General features: G+C 54.4%; 1 protein-coding gene across 3 annotated transcripts; it reads right to left on the bottom strand.

Annotated features, from left to right (window-relative positions):
• Positions 1–54: 54 nt before the first annotated feature.
• SETD1A (SET domain containing 1A, histone lysine methyltransferase) lies at positions 55–23,323 on the bottom strand. Of its 3 annotated transcripts, XM_060123378.1 has the most exons (20): positions 23,308–23,323; positions 22,765–23,195; positions 21,817–21,981; positions 21,506–21,601; positions 19,254–19,524; positions 17,836–17,957; positions 17,374–17,603; positions 16,240–17,089; positions 15,301–16,086; positions 14,602–14,778; positions 14,380–14,467; positions 13,509–13,666; positions 13,265–13,352; positions 10,773–11,108; positions 3,753–4,787; positions 3,154–3,326; positions 2,951–3,061; positions 2,650–2,769; positions 964–1,101; positions 55–881 (listed from the first exon to the last, which is right to left on the bottom strand). In XM_060123378.1, exons 3-20 carry the CDS (start codon positions 21,964–21,966, stop codon positions 708–710), a joined length of 5,103 nt encoding a protein of 1,700 aa, XP_059979361.1. In that variant the 5' UTR covers positions 21,967–21,981; positions 22,765–23,195; positions 23,308–23,323; the 3' UTR covers positions 55–707. The 3 variants fall into 3 exon arrangements, with proteins under 3 accessions (XP_059979361.1, XP_059979360.1, XP_059979359.1); XM_060123377.1 differs by lacking the exons at positions 22,765–23,195; positions 23,308–23,323 and adding an exon at positions 22,560–22,654; XM_060123376.1 differs by lacking the exons at positions 22,765–23,195; positions 23,308–23,323 and adding an exon at positions 22,311–22,483.
• Between the last annotated feature and the right edge of the window lie 653 nt (positions 23,324–23,976).

Genomic DNA, 23,976 nt, shown 5'->3' with positions numbered 1-23,976 from the left:
CTGTCCTCAACCCCCATCCCACCCTGCTGTTCCCCAAAGATACTGACAAAGCCCTTTTGTAACAATAAAGTTTAATCACAATTATAAAAATGTGGCGTTGGGTTCGCGCTATTAACATATGTACAGTCCAGCCCAACAGGAAGGGCCCGCCCCCCACCATCCGGGCCTGGCGAAGCCGGAGCTTCCAGACACCAGGGTGGGAGGGTGACCCACAGGGTCTGGCAGGAACAAAAGACGAGGCAGAGTTCCAGGCACAGAGTCCCCAGGACTGGGGGCGCAGGGCCCCCCTCCAGGGGGAGAACATGGCCACTGCCCCTAGAGACCCCTAAACTGGGGAGGGGTGCACGCAGGGCACAGAGGGGAAGTCCCCATTAACACAGAGCAAGGGGGCTATGCAGCCCCCCCAAGAACAGGATCTGTACAGGCCGGCACCCCAGGTTTCCACAGGAAACAGCTGCTGGCAGCTACAAAACATTTACAGCTTCTTCTCCGCAAAGAAAAAAAATCGGGGTGGGTGGGCAGGGGCAAGAAGGGAAGCGGAAGTTGCCTCAAGGGACTGAGGCTCCCTCGCTAGGCTCGGGGCCCCCCAACCCCACATCTGGAGATGGGGCATGTGGGCCCTGCTGAGCCCACTAAGGCTGGGTGGGCTGGGAGCTCAGGGCACCAAGGGGAATAAATAGGGGTGAGGGCACCAGTCCTGCCCCACCTCAGTTGAGGGAGCCGCGGCAGCTCTCGGTGCCACACAGACAAGGGATCTTGTTGTCCTCCAGCGGGAACTTGTAGTCATAGGTGATTTCCTCATCCACGCCGATGGGCTGCTTGGAGTAGATCACGATCTTCTTCTGGGACTCGATGGTGATCACCTTGGCATAGCAGTTGGGCTACAGGAAGAGGTCAGCGTGAGTCACGCCGCCCCCTCGGCCCCTGCCCCGTCCGCTCCCCCCAGTCCGGCCCCCTGCGCACCGTGCAGCAGTGGTTGATGAACCTCGCCAGGTTGCCACACTTGGTGGCGTCGATGATGGTGTCGTGGTCCACCCGGAACAGGTAGCTGCTGCCAATGCCCTCTTGCACGTAGCGCTTCTCCCGCATGTCGGCCACCATCTAATAGAGGACAGGGTGCGATGGTCAGGGGGCTTCCCCTCAGCTTCCTGCCGGGCTAGGCCTGACCCCACCAGACCCTGTGATGGGGGGTCTGGACAGTCTCCCAGCTGCCACCCTGGGAGCCTCACTGGCCTGTCCTGGATCCACAGCTCTCCCTCTGGTACCTGCTACCCCAAGGTGCTGACTCCTGACTTTGCTTCCAGGACCCCCACCTCCCAATACCTTTGTCTGCCGTTATGACAAAGTCACCCACAGGACCCCAGGGAAGTCTGCACTGGCCATTGGGCAGGAGAAGTGGTCACTGTCTCCTCCTGGAGTGTCTGCCTGGCCCACGGGACAGCCCGTGGGGACTGGGTCGGTTCCTGAGATGACAGTGGCCGTTTCACGGACTGAATCCTACTCATCCCTTCTCCCAGGACCCTCTCTCCAAAACAGGCGCCCACGGCTGCTGCTGTCCACGCCAGGGCCCACATTCTTGGGTAGAGGGAGGACCTCGTTTCCCAGAAAACAGGACGATAAACCCTCTGCACACTCTCCTTGGGTGAACTCACTCTCTTCCAGGGCTTCAACTGCCAGCTAAGTGGCGGGAACTCCTCCCAAACTTCCATCTCCAGCCAAATCCACCTCAGTGGAACTGCTGGGCGACACCCGGTAGATGTCCCCCGGTCACTGCAACTTCACATGTCCTGACAAGAGCTCATCTTGACCACACATCCGCTCCTCCTTGCTCCCTATCTCACTGGCAGCCCTACCTACTCCCAGCTGCTAAAGGCAGCACCGAGAAACCATCTCGCCTTGGCCCTCGCCCTCATTCCCCAGAACCAACTCGTTGCCTGGTCCTGCCAGCTACCTTGGACCCACAGACTCCTGCTACCTTGGACCCACTGCCTAGTCCAAGCCACCCCCGCCTTCGGCTGGGATCTCTGCAACAGCCCCACCCCGCCATCTCAGCCTCCAGTTCTCTCTGCACGCTGCAGTCAGATGGAACTTACTAACTTCCAAAGTCCTCTCCTGCTTAACACTTCGCAGCAACTTTTCTCCTCTCGCCATTGGTCCAAACTCATTAACGTGGCTCCCAAACTCTGCAGCATCCGGCCTCCACCGGCCCCCTCCAGCCTCACGTTGCTGCCACTGGCCCTAGTTTTTCCAAGTGGCCATACTGACCTCCTTGACCTAAGACCATCCTGCATCCAGGCCTTTGCATGTGCCGTCCTACAGTGGAGAGCACCCTCCCCCTCACCCGGGCCTGGGAGTTGCTCAGCATCCTTCAGCCCCTGGTTTAAACATCACTGTGCTCCCACCTCCCCTGCCTCCCTGAACACCGCCTTTCGTATCAACCCAACACCATCCTTATGTTTCTTGCTGGATCATTTACATCTAGTTTACTAGTACCCATTACTAGTTGTTGAAGGAAGGAAGGGAAAAAAAGAAAAGCAGGTTTCACTGGCTAAGTCTCAGAGCCAGGAGGGACCCCGAGGGCCGGGTGGTTCTCATGTTGGCATCCCAGGCTGCCGTCAGGTCAGGCAGGGGCTGGGCGTGGGGCCTCACCTGGCGGATGTTCTGACCCACGTATTCGATGACCATCTCGTCAGCTGCGATGGGTTCCATGGCAAAGAGCCCCCACTCATGGATCCGGCTCCGGCCGAATCGGAGCTTCTTCTTCCGGAACTAGAGGGCGGAAGGCAGACTGTGCTGCTGGACGTCCCCCTCAACCTAGCTGCTGCTTGCCTCTCCTCAGACCTCCGGGGCAGGAGGGTGTTCCGGCCACTCGCCGCCGGCCCACCCCTAGGGGGCTCCACAACGCTGTCTTCCAGTGGCGCCCCTTCCCTCCTCAGTCCCTACTCCTCACCTTGAGCTGGTTTAACTTCAGCAGGTCACTGTCCATGATGGCAGAGGTGCCGATGGCGCTCAGGAGCCGCCGCTGCTCAGAACGGCGCTCCGAAAGCACACGGTTAGTCCCCTGTGAGGTGCAGGGCAGGGAGGAGGTAAGTGACAGGAGAACTAATGGGAAGAAGATGCCGCCAGTGGGCAGGTACCAGGGCAGAGCCTCACCTGAGTGTCCGCTCCTTCCAGTTGCCGGGCCGAGACGGGGCACACGTCCAGGTACCTGTCCTTCTCCTTCTTGCTGATGGGGTAGTAGCCCTCGCTGCGGGCCGAGCCTGTCTGGTGCTCGCGGGGCCCGTCCTGGGGCCGCCGCTTGCGTTTCGGAGTGCTCAGGTTGGTGAGTGCAGGGTGTTAAGGAAGAGAACGGGGTCCTCACCAGCCAGATCCCTGGGGCTCCGCTCCTCTCTCCCCCGCAGTCCCAGCCCAAGGAAAGGGCGACTGACCTTAGCTGGAGGTCCTGAGCATACTCAGTGTGAGGACAGAGAGATGGAGAGAAATAAGTCTTAGACCCCACCTTTCCTGCCACAAAATCTCTGGGAGGCAGAAAAGAGGCACGAAACAGAGAGCAATGGTGGCTTGGTAGCCAGGGGAGAAATAAATACCCAAGCTGAACATGGCAGAGAACTGGCCAGGGAAGGAGGCCAATGCAGACCCTAGGAACGATCTCAGCAGGACAGTGCCTGGCTGAGCGACCGCAGGGAAGCCCTCCCGCCCCCCCGGGCCTGCCTCCCTGTCCTGAGAAGGCCAGCCTCCGGGGCTCAGGATATTGGTGTGATGGACCCAGTGGGTGTCGTTAAGCCAATCAGCCCCACTAGTCTGCTGCAGCAGCCGCTCGTATGTGAGCCGCAGGTAGCCCATGTCCTCCAAGTCCAGGCCCGAGTTCCAAATGTCATACAGGATGGTCATCTGCTCAAACTCGCTGCGGGGCTCGTAGGTGGGGGGGGGCGGGGGCGGGGGCGGCGGGGGCGGCCGCCGGCGCCGGGTGTGGGAGCGGAGGCTGCGCCGCCGGGTGGCCCCCTCGCCGTCGCTGCTGCTGCTGCTGCTGCTCTCCGATGACTCCGACTCCTCTTCCTCCTCCTCCTCCCCATCCTCTTGCTGCTGCTGCTGCTGCTTTGGCTCCTCTGCCTCAGCCACCACCACCTCAGGGGCCTCCAGGACCTCGTCTGCCGGGGAGCTGAAGAGGGCTGCAGGGGCGGGAACTGGCTCCAGGGGCCGAGGGGCCGGCGTGGAGGGTGGCGGCTTGACAGCCAGGGCGTAGTTGTGCTCCAGGAGGATGTGGCTGAGCAGGGGGCCCGGGCGGTCCACCTCGTCCAATGTCTCTGTGGCCTCTGAGTCGTCGCCAGTGGGCAGGGCAGGCAGCCCGCGTCGGGCTGGGGTCAGAGCCAGGTCGGCCAGCACGGCCAGGTCCACTTCTGTCCCTGGCTCAGCCTCCTCTTCCTCGGTGGAGCGGCATCGGCCTCCAGCCCGGCTCCGGCCTCCTCGGGACACCTCCTCGGGCCAGCTCTTGACCAGAGACGCGTGGTCCAGGGGCAGGTTGCGAATGGTCCGCTCCACGGCCCGGGGGACTTTGCGGGAGGCGGGGCCGGGAGACTTGACCTGCGGTGGGGCAGCGGGGGGAGGCTCTGGGGCCGGCACCTCCTCCACCGCAGAGAAGGAGACGGTTTTCCGGCGTTTCTTAGGTGGGGGCAGGAGGGGGATGGGAGAGGAGGGGCGCTCGTCGGGGCGGGGGGCAGGGGCCGGGGGTCCAGCCGGTGGCTCTGGGGTTGGCTGGGGCACACTGGGGGGCGGTTCCTCCGTGAAACCTGGGGAGGGAAGCACACGGGGAAAAGGAGAGGGTCAGCTTCTCGGCCGAACGTCATCACAGATTCGCTACCGGCAAGAACCTGGCCAGCCTCCCTGGGGAGTCCACACCCCAGCTGCCCTCACTCCTCAGCTCCCTACAGACACTCCTGCCCTCACAGAACTTCTAGTCCGATGGAGACAATCACATGAAACACATGTGCAGCCGATCTCTGAAGGGCGCGAGTAGGGGCTCAAAGGAAACACACACTTGGACTCTAGTCTTTTTACCAAGCCTGGCGGTGACAGAACCACATCCAACAACTGGACACAGAGATCAGACAACCTTTTGTCAGCTGCATTTTATAACCAGGATGCAGTTGTCCAGATCTGAATTAAAGCATCCATTATTTTGACTACAAACAATATTCTTTGTTCAGTGAGGTGAAAAAGATACAACGTAAGAAACTGAATCTTTTCATTAAACTATTTTATAAAATTGCACTGTGGACCTGCCCAAGTGAGAAAGGGGTCAGGAAGTCTCCCCTCAAGAAGCTGAGGGTGGGACTTCCCTGGTGACGCAGTGGATAAGAATCCGCCTGCCAATGCAGGGGTCATGGGTTCAATCCCTGGTCCAGCAAGATCTCACATGCTGCGGAGCAACTAAGCCCGTGTGCCACAAAGACTGAGCCTGCACTCTAGAGCTCATGAGCCACAACTACTGAGCCTGCGAGCCACAACTACTGAGCCCGCGTGACGCAAGTAGTGAAGCCTGCACACCTAGAGCCCGTGCTCTGCAATAAGAGAAGCCACCGCAATGAGAAGCCCTCGCACCACAACGAAGAGTAGCCTCTGCTCAGCGCAACTAGAGAAAGCCTGCGAGCAGCAACGAAGACCCAACACAGCCATAGATAAATAAATAAATAAAAAGAAGCTGAGGGTGAAGCTGAGGTCCCAAGGATGAGGAGCAGGCAGTGCTGTCTCTCCCCAGCTAACAGGGACGGGGAGCAAATCCTCCCTCTGTGGACACCCCCAGGCCTGCTGCTGAGTGCTGGGGTCTGAACATTGCTCAAGGCATGCATAGCCCTTTCCCCAGGGCCCAGCCCTGTCCTGCAGACCTGACCCATCCCCATGACCGGTCCACAGCCTTGCCCTCTCATCCTAGGTTTTAGCCAGTCAAGCAGGCATGGCCTTTCAGGCCCCCGGCCCTTTGCTCACATGGTTCCCTTTGTTCGGAATGCCTCTCTCCTTTCGCCCACCCAGAAAGTCCACACGCAGATTTTGGACCCAGCTCAATGACACCACCTTTGTAAAGCCTTCCCCAGTTTCCTCAGACATTGGTAACATCTTCCTCTCAGAACCAGAAGGCTGGTGGTTCTCAACTGCCATCTTCAAATTGGCTGCAGCAGATTAACAGCTAGAATTTTGTGCCAAGCACCAATCCAAGCCTTTCACATACAGTAAGTACTCACTTAATTCTCATAACGATGCTATGAGGTAAGTACTATTATTAATGCCTTCTTACAGATACGGAAGTCAAGACAGAGAGAGGCTGATAACCTGCCCAAAGTCACCCAGCTAGCAAGTGACAGAACAAGACCTGCATCCCAGGGCAGCCTGGGTTGAGTTCGGGGTCTTACCCACTGCCCCTCGCTGCTTTGGACCTCCTAGCCTGGGACTCAGCGGCTACAGGTCTGGCCCTACCACCCACAGAGCTAAGGGCAGCCAGCACCAGGCCTGGCCTGAGTAGGCAGTGATCAACATGTGTCCACTGCCTCAACCGACACACCCTCAGCCTCCTGTCTCCCGAGGGTCTGGACACCCCTGGGCTCTCAGCCAGGAGAAACCCACGCTCTGAAGCTAGTGAGGTCCCAGGTGCTGGTCCCCGGTCCCCCAGGTCCTAGGAGTCCTCTCACATCCTCTCCTCTCCAGCGCTTTGGGGCAGACCTCTCCTCTGATCCATCCTCCCAACCTAGCGCACTGGGCCCTCTGGAAGCCTGGGCCTTGAGAACAAATTCCACCCGCCACCCCCGACTCAGCTTCTTCCCACAGACTTCCCTTTTGCTCCCCGTCCTGAAGGAAAGCTGGCAGGGCCTTTCATCATTCAGGGAGGCAACTTTCAGGTTACCTGCCCAGTCTACACAACTCCCAGAAGCCACTGTTTCTACGGCATGACCTACCCCACTCCCTCCCTGTGCCCCGGCCATCATTAACTGATGGCTAAATGACCCAAGCCAGCCCAACCAGAAACTTCCCTAAGGATAAGGTTCTAAGATAGAAGGGGGTGGGACTTCCTGGTGGTCCAGTGGGTAAGACTCCACACTCCCAATGCAGGGGGCCCGGGTTCGAACCCTGGTCGGGGAACTAGATCCCACACGCATGCTGCAACTAAGAGTCCACATGCTGCAACTAAGAAGCCCTCATGCCACAACTAAGACCGCATGCCACAAGTAAAAGATCCCGCATGCTGCAGTGAAGATCCCAAGTGCCACAACTAAGACCCGGTGCAGCCAAAATAAATAAATAAATAGAAATAAATCTTAAAAAAAAAAAAGACAGGAGGGAGTCTGTCTGTGGGGGCAGATATCCTCTGATGGAATGGAGAAGGAAGACCATTTGCAGGAGAGAGGGATGAATCAGAGGGGAAGACAGAAGAGCAAGTCCTAAAGGTGTCCAGGCCCCTGTCCCTGGGATCTACCAGACAAGCCCTCTCCTAGGCTCCTGCCATTGGGCCACACAGGCCTCTATCCAGTTGTGTCCTTGGTAGCTCGGTTTTCCCTACCACTCTCTAAAAGCCAAGGGACCGGCCTTAATTTTCCTCTCCTCTCCCACCTCTGCCATCTACCTAAGGGACTCTGATAGTCCACCTGTTTGCCAGATTCTCACATTCACTCATCCTCAGCTACCCTCCACCAGTCACACACCCGACCTTGTCACCCCCTCCACGTTGGACGGTGACACTCTGACCACAGTTCCCCAGGTCCTTTCAGTTCACCCCACTGTACCTGTTCAATTTCCCATCCTCTATCGCCCCGCCCTCTAGTCCACCACCCTCCCCCTAAATTAACTTCATTCTGGGTCGTGCCCAGACCACAGCGGCCCTTGCTTCGTCCTCTCCTTTCAAGCTACTTTCTGCAGCCTTCCACCACTTCCACCCTGTAGACCCCTAACCCGGAATCCACCCAACCACCTGCCTTCTCTCCTCCTTCACCCCAACCCCCAGCCTCAGCAGGGCTTCTGAGTTGCTGGCGATCCTAGTCAGCTTTCATCCTCACTCCCCACCCTCCTCATACTCCAGGCTTCTACTCCACTCATGCCCCCTCATGCTCAGAAATGTCCTGCCTTCCTACTGAAGAGAGGAAAAGGAGGCCTTCGGCTGAAACCCCACAACTCCCTGCTTCCCCATTCACGGAGAGATCTGCATCTGACCTAGAGGGTCCATCCCCCCCAGGTGCGCTGCTCCAGCAAGGATTCCTCTCTCTCCTGACCCATCCACCAGCTCCCTCGTCCCTTCAGTGTATGAACACACTCCAGTCTCACGTACTTTGAAAAGGTAACCCTCCACCAACCCTGCATTTTCTTGCTGTCTCTCCAATTCCAGTTGGGTAACCTTGAACAACTCACTAAGCCTCAAATTCCTCATCTGTAAAATGGGAGTAGCAGAGATGTTGTGAGGAGTAAATGAGAAAGTGAAATTTGCAACTTTGCAACATGCTAGGGCTGGCACATGGGATCCCGCACGTGGGATCTACTCAATTAACGTTAACTAATACCATTAAGTACCACCCCTCAACTGTCTTCTTTCGCAAGAGTAGCTTACCCTTCCAAAAGACTGGTTATCTATCACCTGCCCTCACTCCTTAACACCCCCTAACTTGAGCCATGCTACTGAAATTGATAAGGTCACCAGTGACCTCTTAACTAACAAATCCAACAGATGCTTTTCCTTTTGTGGCCTTCCAATACAGGCCACTCCCTCCTTTTGAAAACCCGAGCTCCCTGGTTTCCTTCCACCTCTCTGATCACTCCTTTCCAGCCTCCTCTGGCTCCACTCCGCCCCCCTATCTCTTATAAGACAATTAAGCCTCTGGCCCCCTTCTCTCATTCCATACATCCTTCCAAGGTATACACAAGTGTACTCACACCCATACTTTCAAATACCTATCGCATTTCCAGCCTACTGTTTTCTAGAGCTTCAATCTTTTTTTTTTAACTTTTTATATTGGAATATAGTTGATTAACAGTGTTGTGGTAGTTTCAGGTGTAGAGCTTCAGATCTATTGATCCAACAGCCCACTGACTGTTTCTACTTGGAGGTCCCAGAGGGACACGAAACTCAACCCCAATTAAATGCATCAGCCTTCTTCCAAATTCTGGTTCTCGAAGTAGTTTAACCAAGTGGTTCTATGTCCTAAATTTCTCTGAAACCCTCATCCCCACTTCCACTCCCCGCACCTCACTGTAACCACCCTGGCTTTGGTTCAGGCCCTTCGCTTACCTGCATCCTTTCAAACCGTCTCATTAGCTGCCCCACCTCCCTCCTTACCTCTTCCACATCCCTCCCCCTCCTGTGAGAATGATCTTTCTGAAATGCAAATCTGATCACATCCCACTTTTTCTTCCTACCCTGAAAATGAAAGAGTACTGAGATTGCTGTCCCCTCTTCTGCCACCGATTGACTTCGAAGAGACTGAGAGGCGTCTTAGGATTAATCAGAACCTCGACTCCTTCTCTCATGGGTTCTGGGCCAGAAGAGAACGCCTCAGTGCTAGGAGGTCCTCCTGTGCTCACTGCCTATCTCAGACCATGGATTCTCAATAATGTTCGAGAGAGATCTCTGGAAGGCCACATGCATCTTTGAAGGATAACTTGAAAACTGAGTTAATTCACCATAAGAGCAACCTACTCCAAGTTACCACCATTGCTTGCCTTACTTCCTGCAAGAGCCTCTTAATCTCCCTGCACAAACTCTGGCCCCTCTCCAAGTTTTCTCTGCACTGCATCTTTTCAAAACACAAATACAACCACGTCAGTCCTCTGATGGCATTCCACTGCCCTCAAGATAAAGCCCAAATTCCTAGTGTGGCCTGCTCATTTTGCATGATCCAGCCCTTGCTAATCTCTCCAGTTTAGGCCACCCCAGCTCCCCCTCACTCTCAGCTCTCCAGAAGATGAGCTTTCTTTTTTGTCTCCCAACATGCCACTTACTCTGCCTTGGGGCCTTTGCACATGCTAATCACACCCTCCCGCCTGCTTTGGCTTGATTTCAGCCCAATGATGCTTCCGCGGAGAAGACTTCCTCACAGACATGCTCAGGTTCTCAGAGTACCCTGTACTTTTCTTTCATGGCTCTTACAGTTTGTAGTCACAGATTTTCTTAAGTAAAGATTAAACTGTCTCTCCCTATAGACCGTAAGCATCATGACAGTCAAAACAGTGCCTATTGTGCATACCATCACATCCCTTGCACCCACTGTAAGGATTCAATAAATAAGTATCTATTGCCTGAAGGAACAGTTCACTCAGCAAGATACATTACACGTGTGATATAAAATAACAATTGAATGTACAAATCCACAAAGGAAAGCAAAGACAGAATTAAGTTCTGAGTTTATGTTGTTAATAGTTATTATCTATCCAATTTGACCATTTAATCAGGTATATACTACACATTAAGGAATAGGCTTAAGAAAAACTGGTAGGAGAAATTTACTAAGTTGGGAATTCTCTCTTTAACTTATTTGGGAAAAGATCATTCCGTTTTACTTTAGTAGCCAAACACCCTGGTCTAACTCTGAAAACTGTTTATGGCAGTGCAGTTTGAGTGTGTTAGGACATAAATGTCTCCAAGGGAGGAGTGACAGGAGATAGTGACTTCCATCCAATTTTGTATGTTTTCCAACAAAGTCACACACTTGCATACAATTAATAAACGTCAACCACACTGTTCCCATGAAGACAGACACACACATACACAAAGACTACAACAACAGTTCCATACCACCTACCTGCAGGTCTTGCTGGAGACTTCTGTTCGGGGAGAGGTGTGACTGGGGAGTCTGCAACTCTTTCTGGCTCAGGCTCCTCCGCAGGTGCTGGCAGGGGCACGGGGACATCTCTGGGGGGTGATGATGCTGAGGGTATGACTGCTGGCTGCTCCTCTTCCTCTTCTTCTTCAGAGGAGGACTCAGATGATGAGGAGGACGATGAGGAAGAAGATGAAGATGAAGAAGATGAGGAGCTGGATGAGCTGCTGCTCTCAGAGTCCGATGTGCTATCATTCTCACCATCTGAGTCAGCATACAGAGAACATTTGGAGGACGAATCGCTTTCGTCGTCCTCGCCTGGAAATCCAGAAGGGGGAATCAGGCGAGGTGAGAAGACCCCTCACTTGGTCAAGCCGTGGGTTCATTCACTGACTCACTACTAGGGATGTGTTAGGCTCTGTGCTAGGTGCTGGGGATTCCTACTCTCAAGGAGTTGGAGAAGCACCCAATCTGTCCACAGTGTGATAAACTTCAGTATGAAGGGCTAGTGGAACAGGCAAAGGGAAGCCCTGGATTCTGCCTGGTTGATCAAGTCAGGGAAGGCATCCCTGTGAAGGAGATGCTGAAGTCAAGAAGAACAAGGAGTCCGCCCAGCAGACGCGGGGGCTGAGTGGGGATGTCAAAGGTAAGAGAAGATGGTGCCCTTGGAGACTGGCAAGCAGCCTGCCCTAACCACCAAAGCTTTTCCCAAAGTGGGTCTTATAGACACTGCCTGGACAACAGACTCTGAAAAAGGATTCCAGGGTAAAATAAGCTTAGAAAACGTTATATGGTCTATGCCTCTGGGAGTGGTAATACATTGGAAGGGCTCTAAGAAATTAAGAATTTCAGAGTCTTGGAGGAACATAATCGAATAGGGGTCTGGAGAATGGCAGGATGAAGCTGAACAGATAAACAGGAGCTAGATCACAAATGGCCTAAAGCATCAGGCTGAGAAGTCACCTGTGGAAGACACGGAGCCAGGAAGAGACTTAATGGGGGAGAGTAAAGGGTCAGGTGTGCATTTTAGGAAAGATTCCATCAGCAGGCTAGAAAATGGATTGAAATGAGAGGGATGGAAACAGAAATGGGGAAAACAGTCAAAACTGCTGCAGAGGCTTCCCAGGTGGTACAGTGGTTGAGAATCCGCCTGCCAATGCAGGGGGCACCAGTTCGAGCCCTGGTCCAGGAAGATCCCACATGCCATGGAGCAACTAAGCCCGTGCGCCACAACTACTAAGCCTGTGTTCTAGAGCCCACAAGCCACAACTACTGGAGCCCACGTGCCACAACTACTGGAGCCCACGTGCCACAACTACTGGAGCCCACGTGCCACAACTACTAAAGCCCGCACGCCTAGAGCCCATGCTCTGCAACAAGAGAAGCCACCACATGAGAAGCCCGCTCACCACAACCAGAGAAAGCCCGTGCACAGCAACAAAGACCCAACACAGACAAAAATAAATAAATTAATTAATTAAACAAACAAACAAAAAAAACTGCTGCAGACTCTGAGTGAGAAAGGCAAGAGAGCAGGAACAAGGGAGGTGACAAATTCAAGAAACATTGAAGCGGTAAAACGGACAGGAATTGGTGACCAAGTGGATGTGTAGGGTCTGCACCCCTCACTCTCAGCAGATGACCTCGCCCTCTGCTTTCCTGAGCAAGAGGCTCTCAGATCACCGTTCTCATAATTCTGGCCTCTGCTGAAATGGCACCTCTCGGAGGCATCCCTTCACCATCAGATGTAAAACAGTCCACCTTTCCCCTGTTCCCTGACCCTGTCACTCCCTACCGCGTTACGCTAGTTCATCTTCTTCAAGCAAGTATCTCTACTTGAGGTGCTACTATTTGTCCACTTGTATGTCAAGTCCCCGCCTCCCCCCCTTAACCAATCACAAGCTCCAATAAGGCAGGGACCACATGTGTCTTGGTCGTTGATATTTCCCTAAAACCTAGAACGGTGCCTGGCACACGGGAGGGGCTCGATATCTATTTCCGAGCAAAGGAATAAAAGAGAGACTGAACCATGTACTCAAGCCTCAATAAATGTGGAGGAACAGACAGGTGTTCCACTGAAGAACAGAGCTGTGTCTGGTGCCAGCAGCTGCAGCAAGGGGAAGGAGGAGGCACAGGTCGGTGGCCGGGCCTTAACGGAAGAGCAGTGCCCAAAGGGGGAAAGGCACAGTGGGGCAGCAGGAGAATGCAGCCCCCTTATCTTGAGAAAATAAATGGGCTGTACTGGGTTGTCTTCAGGGGACAGCATGTTTCAGAGGTAAGCAGGAGGGAGTGTTCTGGGTATTGTTTACAGTGGGCCAAAGGTTCCAAAGGATGGGGCTAAAAGGCAGTTGTTTTGGGGGAAGGCAAAGATGGCCAATCAATCCAGCAGGCAGGTTACATGGGCTCAGAAAGGGCTGGACAGGTGGCTGAGTCCCTCCTTCCCCAAAATTTGACTGTACTCTGTGCGTGCTTACCGTCTGATGCCTCTGTCTCCTTCTTTGCAGCATCCATGGCTTCTTCACGCTCTTCATCATCCTCATCTTCCTCCTCGTCCTCCTCATCCTTAAGGAAAGGGACAAAGGGGAATTAACAGAAGAAGGACAACTGGTCCTCCAGGAAGCACAGCTACCAGGGCTCCAGCCCAGAGAGAAGCTGGCTATGGCAGCAGGAACTCAGGACGTAGGCTCCTGGCAGGGACCGGGTGCCTCAGCTCCTCACCTTCTCTGAGGAGGACTCCTGGGATGCCTCCTCCCCCTCGCTGTCCAGAGCAAAGGACTTGCGGTGCTTGCCCTGGGTCTTGCTTCGCTCTTCATCTCGTTTTGGGGGCTTGGTCCCCGGACGTCCTGGCTCTCCAACCTCCTTCTCTCGCTCAGCGTCTAGGCCCAAATGAGTAGTGCAGTTTACCATCAGCAAGAGTTGCCCTATCCTGTGAAAGGAGCTCTGCACACACCATCACTGACCTTTCTCACAGTCCCACAACACAGACCTCATTTTACAGACAAGAAGTTGAAGCTCAGCAGAGAAACATAAAAACTGCACATTTTACTTCACATTTTATACAGTTTTAAACACATTGCACCCATTTTATCTTTCATCTTGTTCTGCGATGGGTGGAAGAGGGAGGTGATTTTGTTATGTCTGGTCCAAGAAAATAGTACTAAGGCCAACGGGTCTCCAGGGAAGCAGATCACACTCAATAAGGAAGTTTTCCGCCACAGAAGCTGTCAACCTATAGCTCAAACTTAAACAAACTGGTAGGAAGGGTGTAAGAGTGCTTAAGCATTAGATAGTAACCTTGGGTAGAAAACCTGTTTTAACCTCATGATTATTCCTCTCTTATGGGGAAAAAGTGAAACACAGAAAACTTACGTCAGCATACCAGAAATAAAAACCACAGCTAAAATCCAGGGATAACCCTACCTGAAGCTTCTCACATCTCAAAGAACTGCTTTACTCTAACCTGTTCCAAATCTTCACTTGGCTCCTTGCCCTCAAGACACCTTCACCCCTTCATCCCTGCCTCCTCCCTTCCTATCAGAATCGAAGCAGCCTTTTTCCTCCTTTCTGCTTCACCTGACCTCCCACTCACCATCTTCATCTTCCTCGGCTGGAGTAGAAGGCCGGGGCCTCTTTTCCTCACTGGCCTCTGAAATTTCCGAAGGCTCTTTTCGCTTTACCTGGGAGATGAAAAGAGATGGTGCCCTTTAAAACCCAAACACTCACGGTTCCCAAGCACCCTTACTCCAAGGAAAGGAAGCCCCCCTTAACCCCCTCTCCCCACGCAACTAGGCAAGATCACAATCCTGGGTACCTTGAAAGAAGGCAGCCGCAGGGCTCCTCGCAGTCCTGACCCAAAGGCGAAGGCTTCGATGCCGGTGGTACCCCCACTCTTGGCCCAGTCTACCAGGGACAGCAGGCCTGGCTCTTTGAGCTTTGTCTTCTCTTTATCCTCCTCCTTGGCTTGCTGTTTAGCTGCATTCTGGAATGGCTGCAGGCAGTAGGGGGACCAAGCTCCAGAACCCAGGCGCTCCCTCCTGCCTCAGAACTACTCCCAGGCCCCGGGAATACAGAAATGCATCTACTCACTTCTCCATCTGACACACATCTATGCCACACCTCCCTCACACCAGCCCCTGTACAGGCATTTTCTCGAAAGTCCGCTCATTCAGTCCATCAATCCTATGAAGCTGCTACTATTATTCCCACGCTACAAATGGAGACCCTGCAGATTGATGCCCAGAGAGATTTAAGAGCTTCGTCCACCACAAGGAAGCAGTGGATCCAAGAGAAAGCTCTTCTGACTCTCAGACTCCTGCTTCTTCTACTGTTCTGTGTGCCCCCCAACTCCCCTGGGCCCAGCTGTGCATGCCACCGAGTGCCCACAGTCTCTCTCTCCACTTGCCCCAATCACCTCTCTTCCCTATTCTGAGCTGTATAGCCTGAAGAAGCCGGAGGTCTATTCCCTCCAGTGGAGCCCCAGGTCTCCCCAGTCCCAGGCACTGGCCCTCACCTTGGCCTTCTCTTCCTTGCTCTCCCACCACTGGTCAAAGGCTCCAAAGGCCACATTCTCCACCATCTTGCGGTTGAGGTCTCGCTGCATGATGCTCTTCATCTCTTGGACTAGGGTGGCCAGCACACGGCCCACGGTGCCTGCCGATGGCAGGGCCTTGCCCTCTGCCAGCTCTGCGTCCTCCCTGGGAGGCAGCCGGGCCTCTTCTCCTGAGACTGAGGAGGAGGGCAGGGGCTCGGCTGCCATGGGCAAAGGCAGCTGGTAGGCCTCCCGGGAGTATGCCCCTCGGCCTTCTTGCCCTTGTGTGTACAGAGCATATGGTAGGCCATAGGCTGCCTCTTGTGGGGGCGGGAATGGGAGGAAGGCCTCCCCAAAAGCCCCACCAGGGGGACCAGCTGAGGCAGTGGTCAATCCTTTGCCTTGCCGCAGTTGGTGGAGCCGAGTTAACATCTGGGTCTGCATCTGGAAGGACATGGGCATCCCTCCCCACTGAGCCCCAAGTCGATCCATGAGCTCTAAAGAGTTCACAAAGTCATAGATGTGGGGGGGTGGCGGAGGAGGTGGGGGGTACTCGGGGGGCGGTGGCCCATCAGGTCGGGGTGGGAGGAGATAGGCAGGCTGGTGGGGAGGGTAAGCAAGTGGAAGGGAAGCCATGTACGGAGGGGGAGGGGGAGGAGGAGGGGGAGGAGGGGGAGGTTGCTGGGGGGGTGTTGGGGCCGGAGGGGGTGAGCCGCCCCTGTCATCGTCGGAGATTTCCATGTCCTCTCCAGAAGAGCATGGAGAAGCCTGTAGGAGTGCAGAGGACGGTCACAGAAAGCTACTGCCTGTTCCTTGGGCTTTTCCTCAAATCTCTGTTCTCTTGCCTAGTTCCCTTCCTTCTCCCAACTCTGCCTCCTGGATCCCAGGGACTTCCCCTGGCTGACCCCAACCCAACCTCACCTGGTTCTGTCCGTTGGCTTTGGGTGACTCCCGGGTAGCTCCTGGTTCCCCACTCCCTGTAGGTGCCACATCCTCAAAATTCGCCGGGGCTGGAGGGGGCGTGCAGGGCCCGTGACCTGACCCAGAAGGAACCTCGCTCCCTGTGTCCCTAGCCCCAGGGCCCGTGGTGCTGTTCTCTTCCTCTTCCTCGGTGTCAGAAGCCAGGAAAGAAAACTTGGAACGCTGCTCCTTCAACAACATCTCAATGCGGGAATCCAGGCTGCTGTGCTGAGCGAAGGGCACACTCTCATTGGTGGTCTCTGGGGCTGGAGAGCCGGAACGGGCAGGTGAGGCTGGGCGGGGGGAGGTCCGAGCTTCTTCCCTCTCAGGGCTGGGCCCCCCACCACCCCCGCCTCCACCAGGTTCTGGAGGCTCTGGGGGTGGAGCTTCTGAGGCAGGGGGCCGGTAGTCCTGGTCAGCAGGCCGGTTGGGCTCAGGGGGCAAGTAGGAGGTGTAGGAAGGTGGGAAGCGCTCAGCTGTATTTTCAGCAAAAGGTGCCCCAGGGGGCTCCTCCCGAGTTGCCCGGCGGGGTGGGTAGGAAGCATGGCGTTGGTAGCGATTCCAGCTTTCATAATATGCTGGGTAGTTTGAGTCAGAACCACGAAAATGAGAGGATGAGGAAGAAGAAGATGATGAAGAGGACGAGGCCAACGAGGAGGAAGAGGAGGAGGATGCGGCGGTGGCCGCAGTGGTGGCGGAGACGGCTGCAGAGGTGGTCGTGGGGGCTGAAGACGCAGAGAAATGGCGGCGGGAGAAGGAATCTTGGTAGCTGTTCTCTGACCGCCGGGGCTTGAAAGAGGCTGAAGTGGTGCTGGAGAAAGCGTGCAGAGGGGTTAGCTGGGTTCAGCTCCGCATGCCCCAACCCCGCTGCCCCGCTGTCAGTACCCAAAACCCCTCTACGCTGCCCCCAAAGGAAGATCTACACGCTACTAAGTTCCTAGCTAGAGAGTAAATTCCCTGAGGACAGGGATTTGTTGGCTGGATCCAGAGAAACTAAGACAAATTACTCCCAACCCCCTCTTAGAGACTCTAGGTTTCTTCTTCCCAGTGGCAGCTCCCAGAATCTGGGGGTCCCAGAGGGTGTTTCCGCTGTACCTGCTGGAGTAGGCAGAATCCTGAGAGTAGGGGGTGCTGCCCCGAGACGTGTAGGGGGTTCCTTGGGAGGACTGTGGGGTGAACTGGCCGAAGGAAGATGGGGTGTCTTGTCGGCTGCTGGAGAAGCTCGTGTCCTGGGAGCAGGGGGTGCCATTGCCAGGAGTGCCCACCACAGCAGTGCCTGCTGGGAAGGCAGCTGTGTCGGAGGAGGAGCGGCGGCGGGATTCAGTCTGGAGGGAGAGAGTGGAGCAGGGAGAAAGGAAAAGAGATCAAGCACCATTTGACCATATGCCCTTCACCAAACCAAGAACCCCAATTCCCTGCTTTTTGAAAAAAGCTAGGCCTCTTTTCCTTGGCTCTTCCTATACTTAACAGTGAAGTCCAGAACCTCCCAAAGGCTGCTTCTGGCATCTAAGCACCGGGCCCATGTGGCTAGGGCTAAAGCAACCACAAGCTTCTCACCGTCTCAGTGGCTGCACCAGAGCCTTGGAACTTCTCACTGAGGGCCTTGCCCCCAGTAGGCACCGTCTGAGGGGTGTAGGAGCCATTGACTATCAGTTCATAGTACTTCATTCGTTGTTGTCCTGGAGGGAGGAAAATGGGAACCAAGAGAGTCAGATCGAGGAAACAACTCCTTTCTGATTTCACGTCCCCACACTTCTTTCTCGGGCCTCAAGCTTCCTAAGATTTCTTGGAGTCTTGGGTTTGGGGCTTTCAGTTCTTCTACCTCATCTCTACGTAATAACTACTACAGACAACGTATTGGGTGACATTTCACAGTTTACAAAAATACTTCTAATGTGCGTTACTATGTTGGATGATCACCAGGAGAGAGAAGCATCCGAACCCCTATTTTAATTTATAGGCTTAAAGAAAACTAACCTGCACAAAGTGGTAAAACTAGAATTCAAACCCAGTCGTCTGATGCTACATCCCACCATCCTCTTCATCTTATAAACTGAAGCTGCAAAATGGCAGCCTGAAGGCAGCCCACCGTTGTGTTTTATTTGCCCCACACAATCACTGAAAACTATTGGCAAGGGCAAGGGAGGAATGCAACGTTTAAAACCCAGGAGATTTCACACAAGAACCTAGATTTCTGGCTTTAAGAAAAACTATCTATGTTAGTCCTCATTCCCACTTACAAACTGGCTAATGCCAACTAACAGCTGCCTCCTTCCGATGCCACTAGACAGTATGCCACAGTCCCCACCCCTCCCTACTGCTCCTTAGCACAGAAGCCAAGACTGCTTCACTCACCTATACAGGTCCCTAATTCTCAATCCAAAATTTCAATACCTCGTGTTTTTAGAATTTGGCGTCAAAACCTGGTATCAGGCTATTTACTATAGTTCTTATTCATCCTACCTAGTGTGACTCTTCATAAGTTTTCTTGTAAATACAGTCATACACTAGACTAAAGGGTGCTGCTCCAACCCTGCCAAAGACAATACACAAAAAACCGTATCTGGGGACTTCTTTGGTGGTCCAGTGGTTAAGACTCCACGCTCCCAGTGCAGGGGGCCCGGGTTCGATCCGTGGTCAGGGAACTAGATCCCGCATGCTGCAACTAAGAGCCCGCCATGCCGCAACTAAAGATCCCGCATGCTGCAAGGAAGATCCCACGTGCTGTAACTAAGACCCGGCAGCAGCCAAAATAAATAAGTAAATAAGTAAATAAATGTTAAAAGAACAAAACAGAACAAAACCCATATCTGTACCATAAACTCTCTGTAAAATTCTGATATCAGAAACACACCTGGCCCAAAGGTTTCAGATGAGAAATCATGAACCTGATCACCTGCCTGGCCCCAATAGGCATTTGCGTGTACCATCTCTGCCAGAGCCCAACCGTGGGCAGCAGGCGATGGAGAACTCACCTTTGATGTCGAGCTGGGCATGGATGATGTTGCCCATGACGGAGGTAAGGTGGAGGTTTTTGACTGTTTCCTTGGCTCCCCGAGTGCTGGTGAAGAGCACACGGGCTAGGCCCAGGTGCTTGCGAGTACGGGGGTGAAGAAGGATCTCTACCTCTTCCACCTCACCATACTTTCGGCACATGTCCTTCAGGAAGGTCTCCCGCACGTTGTCATTCAGTCTTGCAAAAGTCACTTCTTTCAGTGGGATCTGTCCGATGTAGAATTCATCCAGCTGCGGAAAGGACAGTAGTTACGTCCAGGGTCTCAATACTGACCACTGCTCCTTTGCCCTTTGGGAAATTTTAGCGAGATCCATGAGGCCAAGAGAGATAAAACTGGGAAACTACGAGGCAAGGGAATGCGGAAGGGGGTCCCAACAAGGGATACATCAGTCTTGACCCCTCTCTTCCCTGAATTCTTCTCACCACAGAATAATGACAAGAACCAGGAAAAGAAACGCACAAACTGAAAACTAAATCTCCATGGAAAGAACTAGTTATATGGAAATAATTCACCAGTTCAGCTCTTACTAAGTCATTACCAACGACTGGTCACTAGGAATACAAAAATGTGAAAAAAAGAGATTCCTATTCAGAAGAGTAGACAAGACAGACACACACAATCGCAACATGACAAAACAAGTGTCAGCAAAGGTGGAGACAGGGTGTTTGGGAGCCCAGAGAAGGAAACCTTTGTTCAGATTGGAGGCAGGAAAGAATTCATAAAGATGGTGTCATTCAAACTGGGCTTTTCAGATAAACCAGAGTTCACCAAAACGACAGGACCTATAGAGCAGAAAACTATAAAATAACATGGCATTGCCTAGAAACTGCAAAGTGCGTGGCAGGACAGAACACAGGCATGCAGGAGATGAGGCTTGGTCAGATGAATGATCATACACACCAATGCACAAAAAACGTGGACTTGGCAGCAAAAGTAAAATAAAAGAACAGGTCTTCCCTGGTGGCGCAGTGGTTGAGAGTCCGCCTGCCGATGCAGGGGACACGGGTTCGTGCCCCGGTCCGGGAAGACCCCACATGCCGCACAGCGGCTGGGCCCGTGAGCCGTGGCCGCTGAGCCTGCGCGTCCGGAGCCTGTGCTCCACAACGGGAGAGGCCACAACAGTGAGAGGCCCGCATACCGCAAAATACATAAATAAATAAATAAAAATAAAAGAACAGTAAAACCAGAGACAAATGACAGCAATAAAATGGAGAGGAGAACGGAGGCGAGGAAGCCAGGGGAAATAAATACAAGTCTGTATTAAAGGAGTGGCAACAGAGATAGAAAAATTAAGGTAAAAAGAGACGTGTTTAGAAAAAAGAGTCAGCACAACTTGGTGACACATTAAGGACAGAAGAATCATAGGACGACTCCCAGGTTTCTAGCTTGGGCAGCTGAGTAGATAGTGTTGCCATTCATCAATAAAAAGAAAATATAAAGAAGAGTAGGACTAAAGGGGTGAAGATAATTGTTTTACATCTCTTGAGCTTGAGGTTTCTATGGGGCCTCCAGATGGAGCTGTCCCTCCAGCAAGCGTATAAGTGTGGGGTTCAAGAGACTGATCTTGGCTCAGATCAGAGGTTTGGAAGTCATCAACATTTCAGTAATAGTCAAAGTTGTGGGTGGAAAAGAGATTGTCCAGGACAAGTGTACAAAGTGAAAAAAGAAGGATGAGAGAATCCCACAAGTGACTTATTTAAAAAAGAAGAAGAAAGAATTAGCGAAGGAGAATAAGAACCACCAGTTTCCTAGGACCAGTGCTCCAAGTCCTGATGACTCTCCTGCCTGGACAGGGACGTGGGAATCCTCTGAGGAAACGAGACGGAGGAGGGGCGAGGAACAGAGGACTCCAGGGGTGGAGTCCCTGGTGTTGTCACTCCGCTTAACTGAGAAACTGGGGCGACACACAGGGCACTGTTTTGCTATGTGCTGTCTAGAAGTACACAGTGATAGGTGCAGCAGCTAGACCTGTCTTCATCCTTCAAAAAGTTAACACCCCTGCTTGAGACACCTCACCTATATCTTTCTAGAAAATAAACACACCTCCTGTCCAGAACAACTCAATCTCACAGTCTCAGAGATTATTAGATCTGGCTGTGATCCTTTCATTGGAAAACCCCCTTTTATTACACTACACTAAGACTGGACTACCAGAATGGATCCTCCACACCTCCAAGGGCCACCACACCAGGGGACTAGCAGACACGTACCTTAAACTTAGGGACTGGGAGGGAAAAGTCTCTGTTTTTGGACCTAACGTGGCAACGGGGGTCTTGGAGGTCTTCCACTGGTATATACTTTGAGTCCTAGGAAGAAAAGCAGAAACAGAAAGACAACTCAAGGTGAAATCAGTGTTGAGCTCTAGAGCCCATTTGGAGACCCATATGCAAAAGAGCTGGGTGTTGGCTGCCCACTTTAAAGAAGGCAAGCTATGGGTATGGGAGTTCTAGGTGCTGAACAGAGGTAACAGAGAATGGGGCTTGAGTTCCCTAGATGGTAAGGAAAAGCCTGGGGCACTCACGTTGACACTGAAGTGGATTCCATCGTATCGGTACACCTTTTGAGAAGGCCTGCGCAGGGCAGGGTCCAAGGCAGGATCGACGATGAGCTTGTAGTTCCTCCACTGGAAGCTCGGGGCCTTCTGCCCATCTCCCCCACCTTCCTGATCCATCTTTGCTCATTTACACTGTCAGGAAAGAGGAATACGCAAGGGGGCTCAGGACTTAGGCCTGCCTCCCTTGCTGCCCCTCACAGACTAGCCCCGACTCCAGGTATCCCCATCACCCCAGTTTCCACACCTCACCATGACCCGAGGCTCCCCTAGATTTTCTCCCAAGTACCTTCTTTCACCACAACACCCCATTCTCTCTCCACCTCCCAACTCTCTCCTCAAGGCCCCAGGCCCATCTCGCGCCCCCTTACCTTCCCGCTCTCCCTAGCGCGCGCCCCACTTGGCCTCGGCACAAGACCCCTCCCCCGCCCCCTGGCAGGCCCCGCCCCCTCCCGCCTCCTCACCGGCCAGCGGCCCAGGCCAAGCCCGGCTCCGGCTCCCACACACCGGCTCGCGTCCCCGCGCCCCGATCCTCTGGCCAAGAGGTGGCACCTTTTCGGGGCGTTGGAAACACCGCGAGACCGAGCTCGAGACCCGGCTTCGGCCCCGAATCTGGGCGGGGGGTGGGGGGAACGCGCGCCGCTGCTCTCTCCTCCCGCCCCGGCGCGTTCTGCCCCCCCACCTCCGCGCACGCGCGGCGCGGCCCCACTCACCCGCTCGTGGCGAGCGGCTCCCCCTCCCCCCACCCCGCGCGGCACCTCAGCGGCGCGAGGCGGTGGCGGCGGCGGCGACAGCGCGAGACCCGGCCCCGCAGCGGTGGCGGTGGCGGCGCCCCCCCACCACCACCTCCCCGGCGCGCGCACCAAACACCACCGCCACCTGCGCGAGGCCCAGCGGGCACAGCTTCTGTATTCGCACTTTCGCCACGGGCGCCGCCGGGAGACCCACGGGGCCGAAGATAGCGGCTTCGCCTCGGCCGGCGCGCTGTAAGGCTCAAGAGTTGCGGCCCAGGGAGCCTGGAGATTGGCCGCATCCCCCGGAGAGTGGGCTTCACCACGGCTATCCAGCTGCTCTGGCCTGGGGTCCTTGACGAATCGGCGGCGACGAAAGCAGCGACTAATCCCTGAGGATAAGGGGGCGGGGCGGAGGGGAGGAGGCCAGCCAGAGCTGGGGAGATTTGAGTGGCGAGTTGAACAGGCGCAGATTCGTCAGGCGGGCGGGGCGAATCAGTAGACAGGATGCGCGCTCCTTTGCTCCTCTAACCCGCCGCTTCCTCACGCGGCCAAAGGTCTGAGAGGCTGCAGATTTGCCACAAGTCCTGGCCTCAGCTGTTGCCTCCCTTTAACCGCCTTGGTGGAGTCAAGAAAATAATGCCGGGTTAGCCAAGCCCTGTTGGCAGAGTGGGCCACTTTTCCTGGATCTTCCTTACTAGCACAACTCAGAGGACTGCTCAGTTCTGACCTGGGAGAAATGGCTACAGAGTCCGATGAGGATTTTCAGCCGAGTAGAGAGAGGCCCGAATAATTCTGAGGAGGAGCCGGCCTAGCGAATCTGCGAATTCCTTCGTGGGCGGGGCCAAGGCGCCGCGCGCAGAGGGCGTGGTCAGCGTGTGGAGCCGGGCGTCGCGGGGGCGCTTCCTGTAGGACCCTCCGAAACCGGGGTGGGCTGGGAGCGGCGCCCGGGAGGTGGAAAAATACTACCAACAACGGTGACTCAGGCTGTTTGGCGCCGCACGTAATGCAGGGAGCGTTTAACTCCCGTTATCCTCCTTGGGCCTCTAGCTGTTTAAGATGCCCATTTGACAGATGGGGATACTGAGGCCTTCAGAAGGTGCCGCATTTTGCCCGTACTGGCCTGCCATTAGTGATTACATCTTAGTCTGTCTCAAAGTTATGTAATAAGGCCGGTGGGCCCTAAAGGACCTTGAACCGGTCCTGTAAGAAACGATAAACTAGGTCGCACTTGAACTTGGGTGGGTTGGTCGATTCCCCGGGCGTCATGGTCCCAGTGCCCGCAGTTTTCAGCTGTGCAACCCCCTGCCCCCCGCCCCCCGCCCCCCTTCGCTTACGCAGTCCCGCCGCTCGAGGGCAGCACCAGCCCGGGCTTAAACTTCGGACCCTGGGGCTGAGG

Source organism: Lagenorhynchus albirostris, chromosome 15 (assembly GCF_949774975.1).
Source record: "Lagenorhynchus albirostris chromosome 15, mLagAlb1.1, whole genome shotgun sequence".
In the NCBI taxonomy this organism is placed as follows: Eukaryota; Metazoa; Chordata; class Mammalia; order Artiodactyla; family Delphinidae; genus Lagenorhynchus; species Lagenorhynchus albirostris.
This window is presented reverse-complemented; position numbering and strand designations above follow the sequence as displayed.

Excerpts from the sequence above, each read along its gene's own strand:
- SETD1A (XM_060123378.1), bottom strand. The coding sequence starts at position 21,966 with ATGGATCAGGAAGGTGGGGGAGATGGGCAGAAGGCCCCGAGCTTCCAG. Across the intron at positions 17,958-19,253 it reads TGCCCAGCTCGACATCAAAG|GACAACAACGAATGAAGTAC; the intron begins GTGAGTTCTCCA and ends TCCTCCCTCCAG. Across the intron at positions 882-963 it reads TCATCAACCACTGCTGCACG|CCCAACTGCTATGCCAAGGT; the intron begins GTGCGCAGGGGG and ends CTCTTCCTGTAG.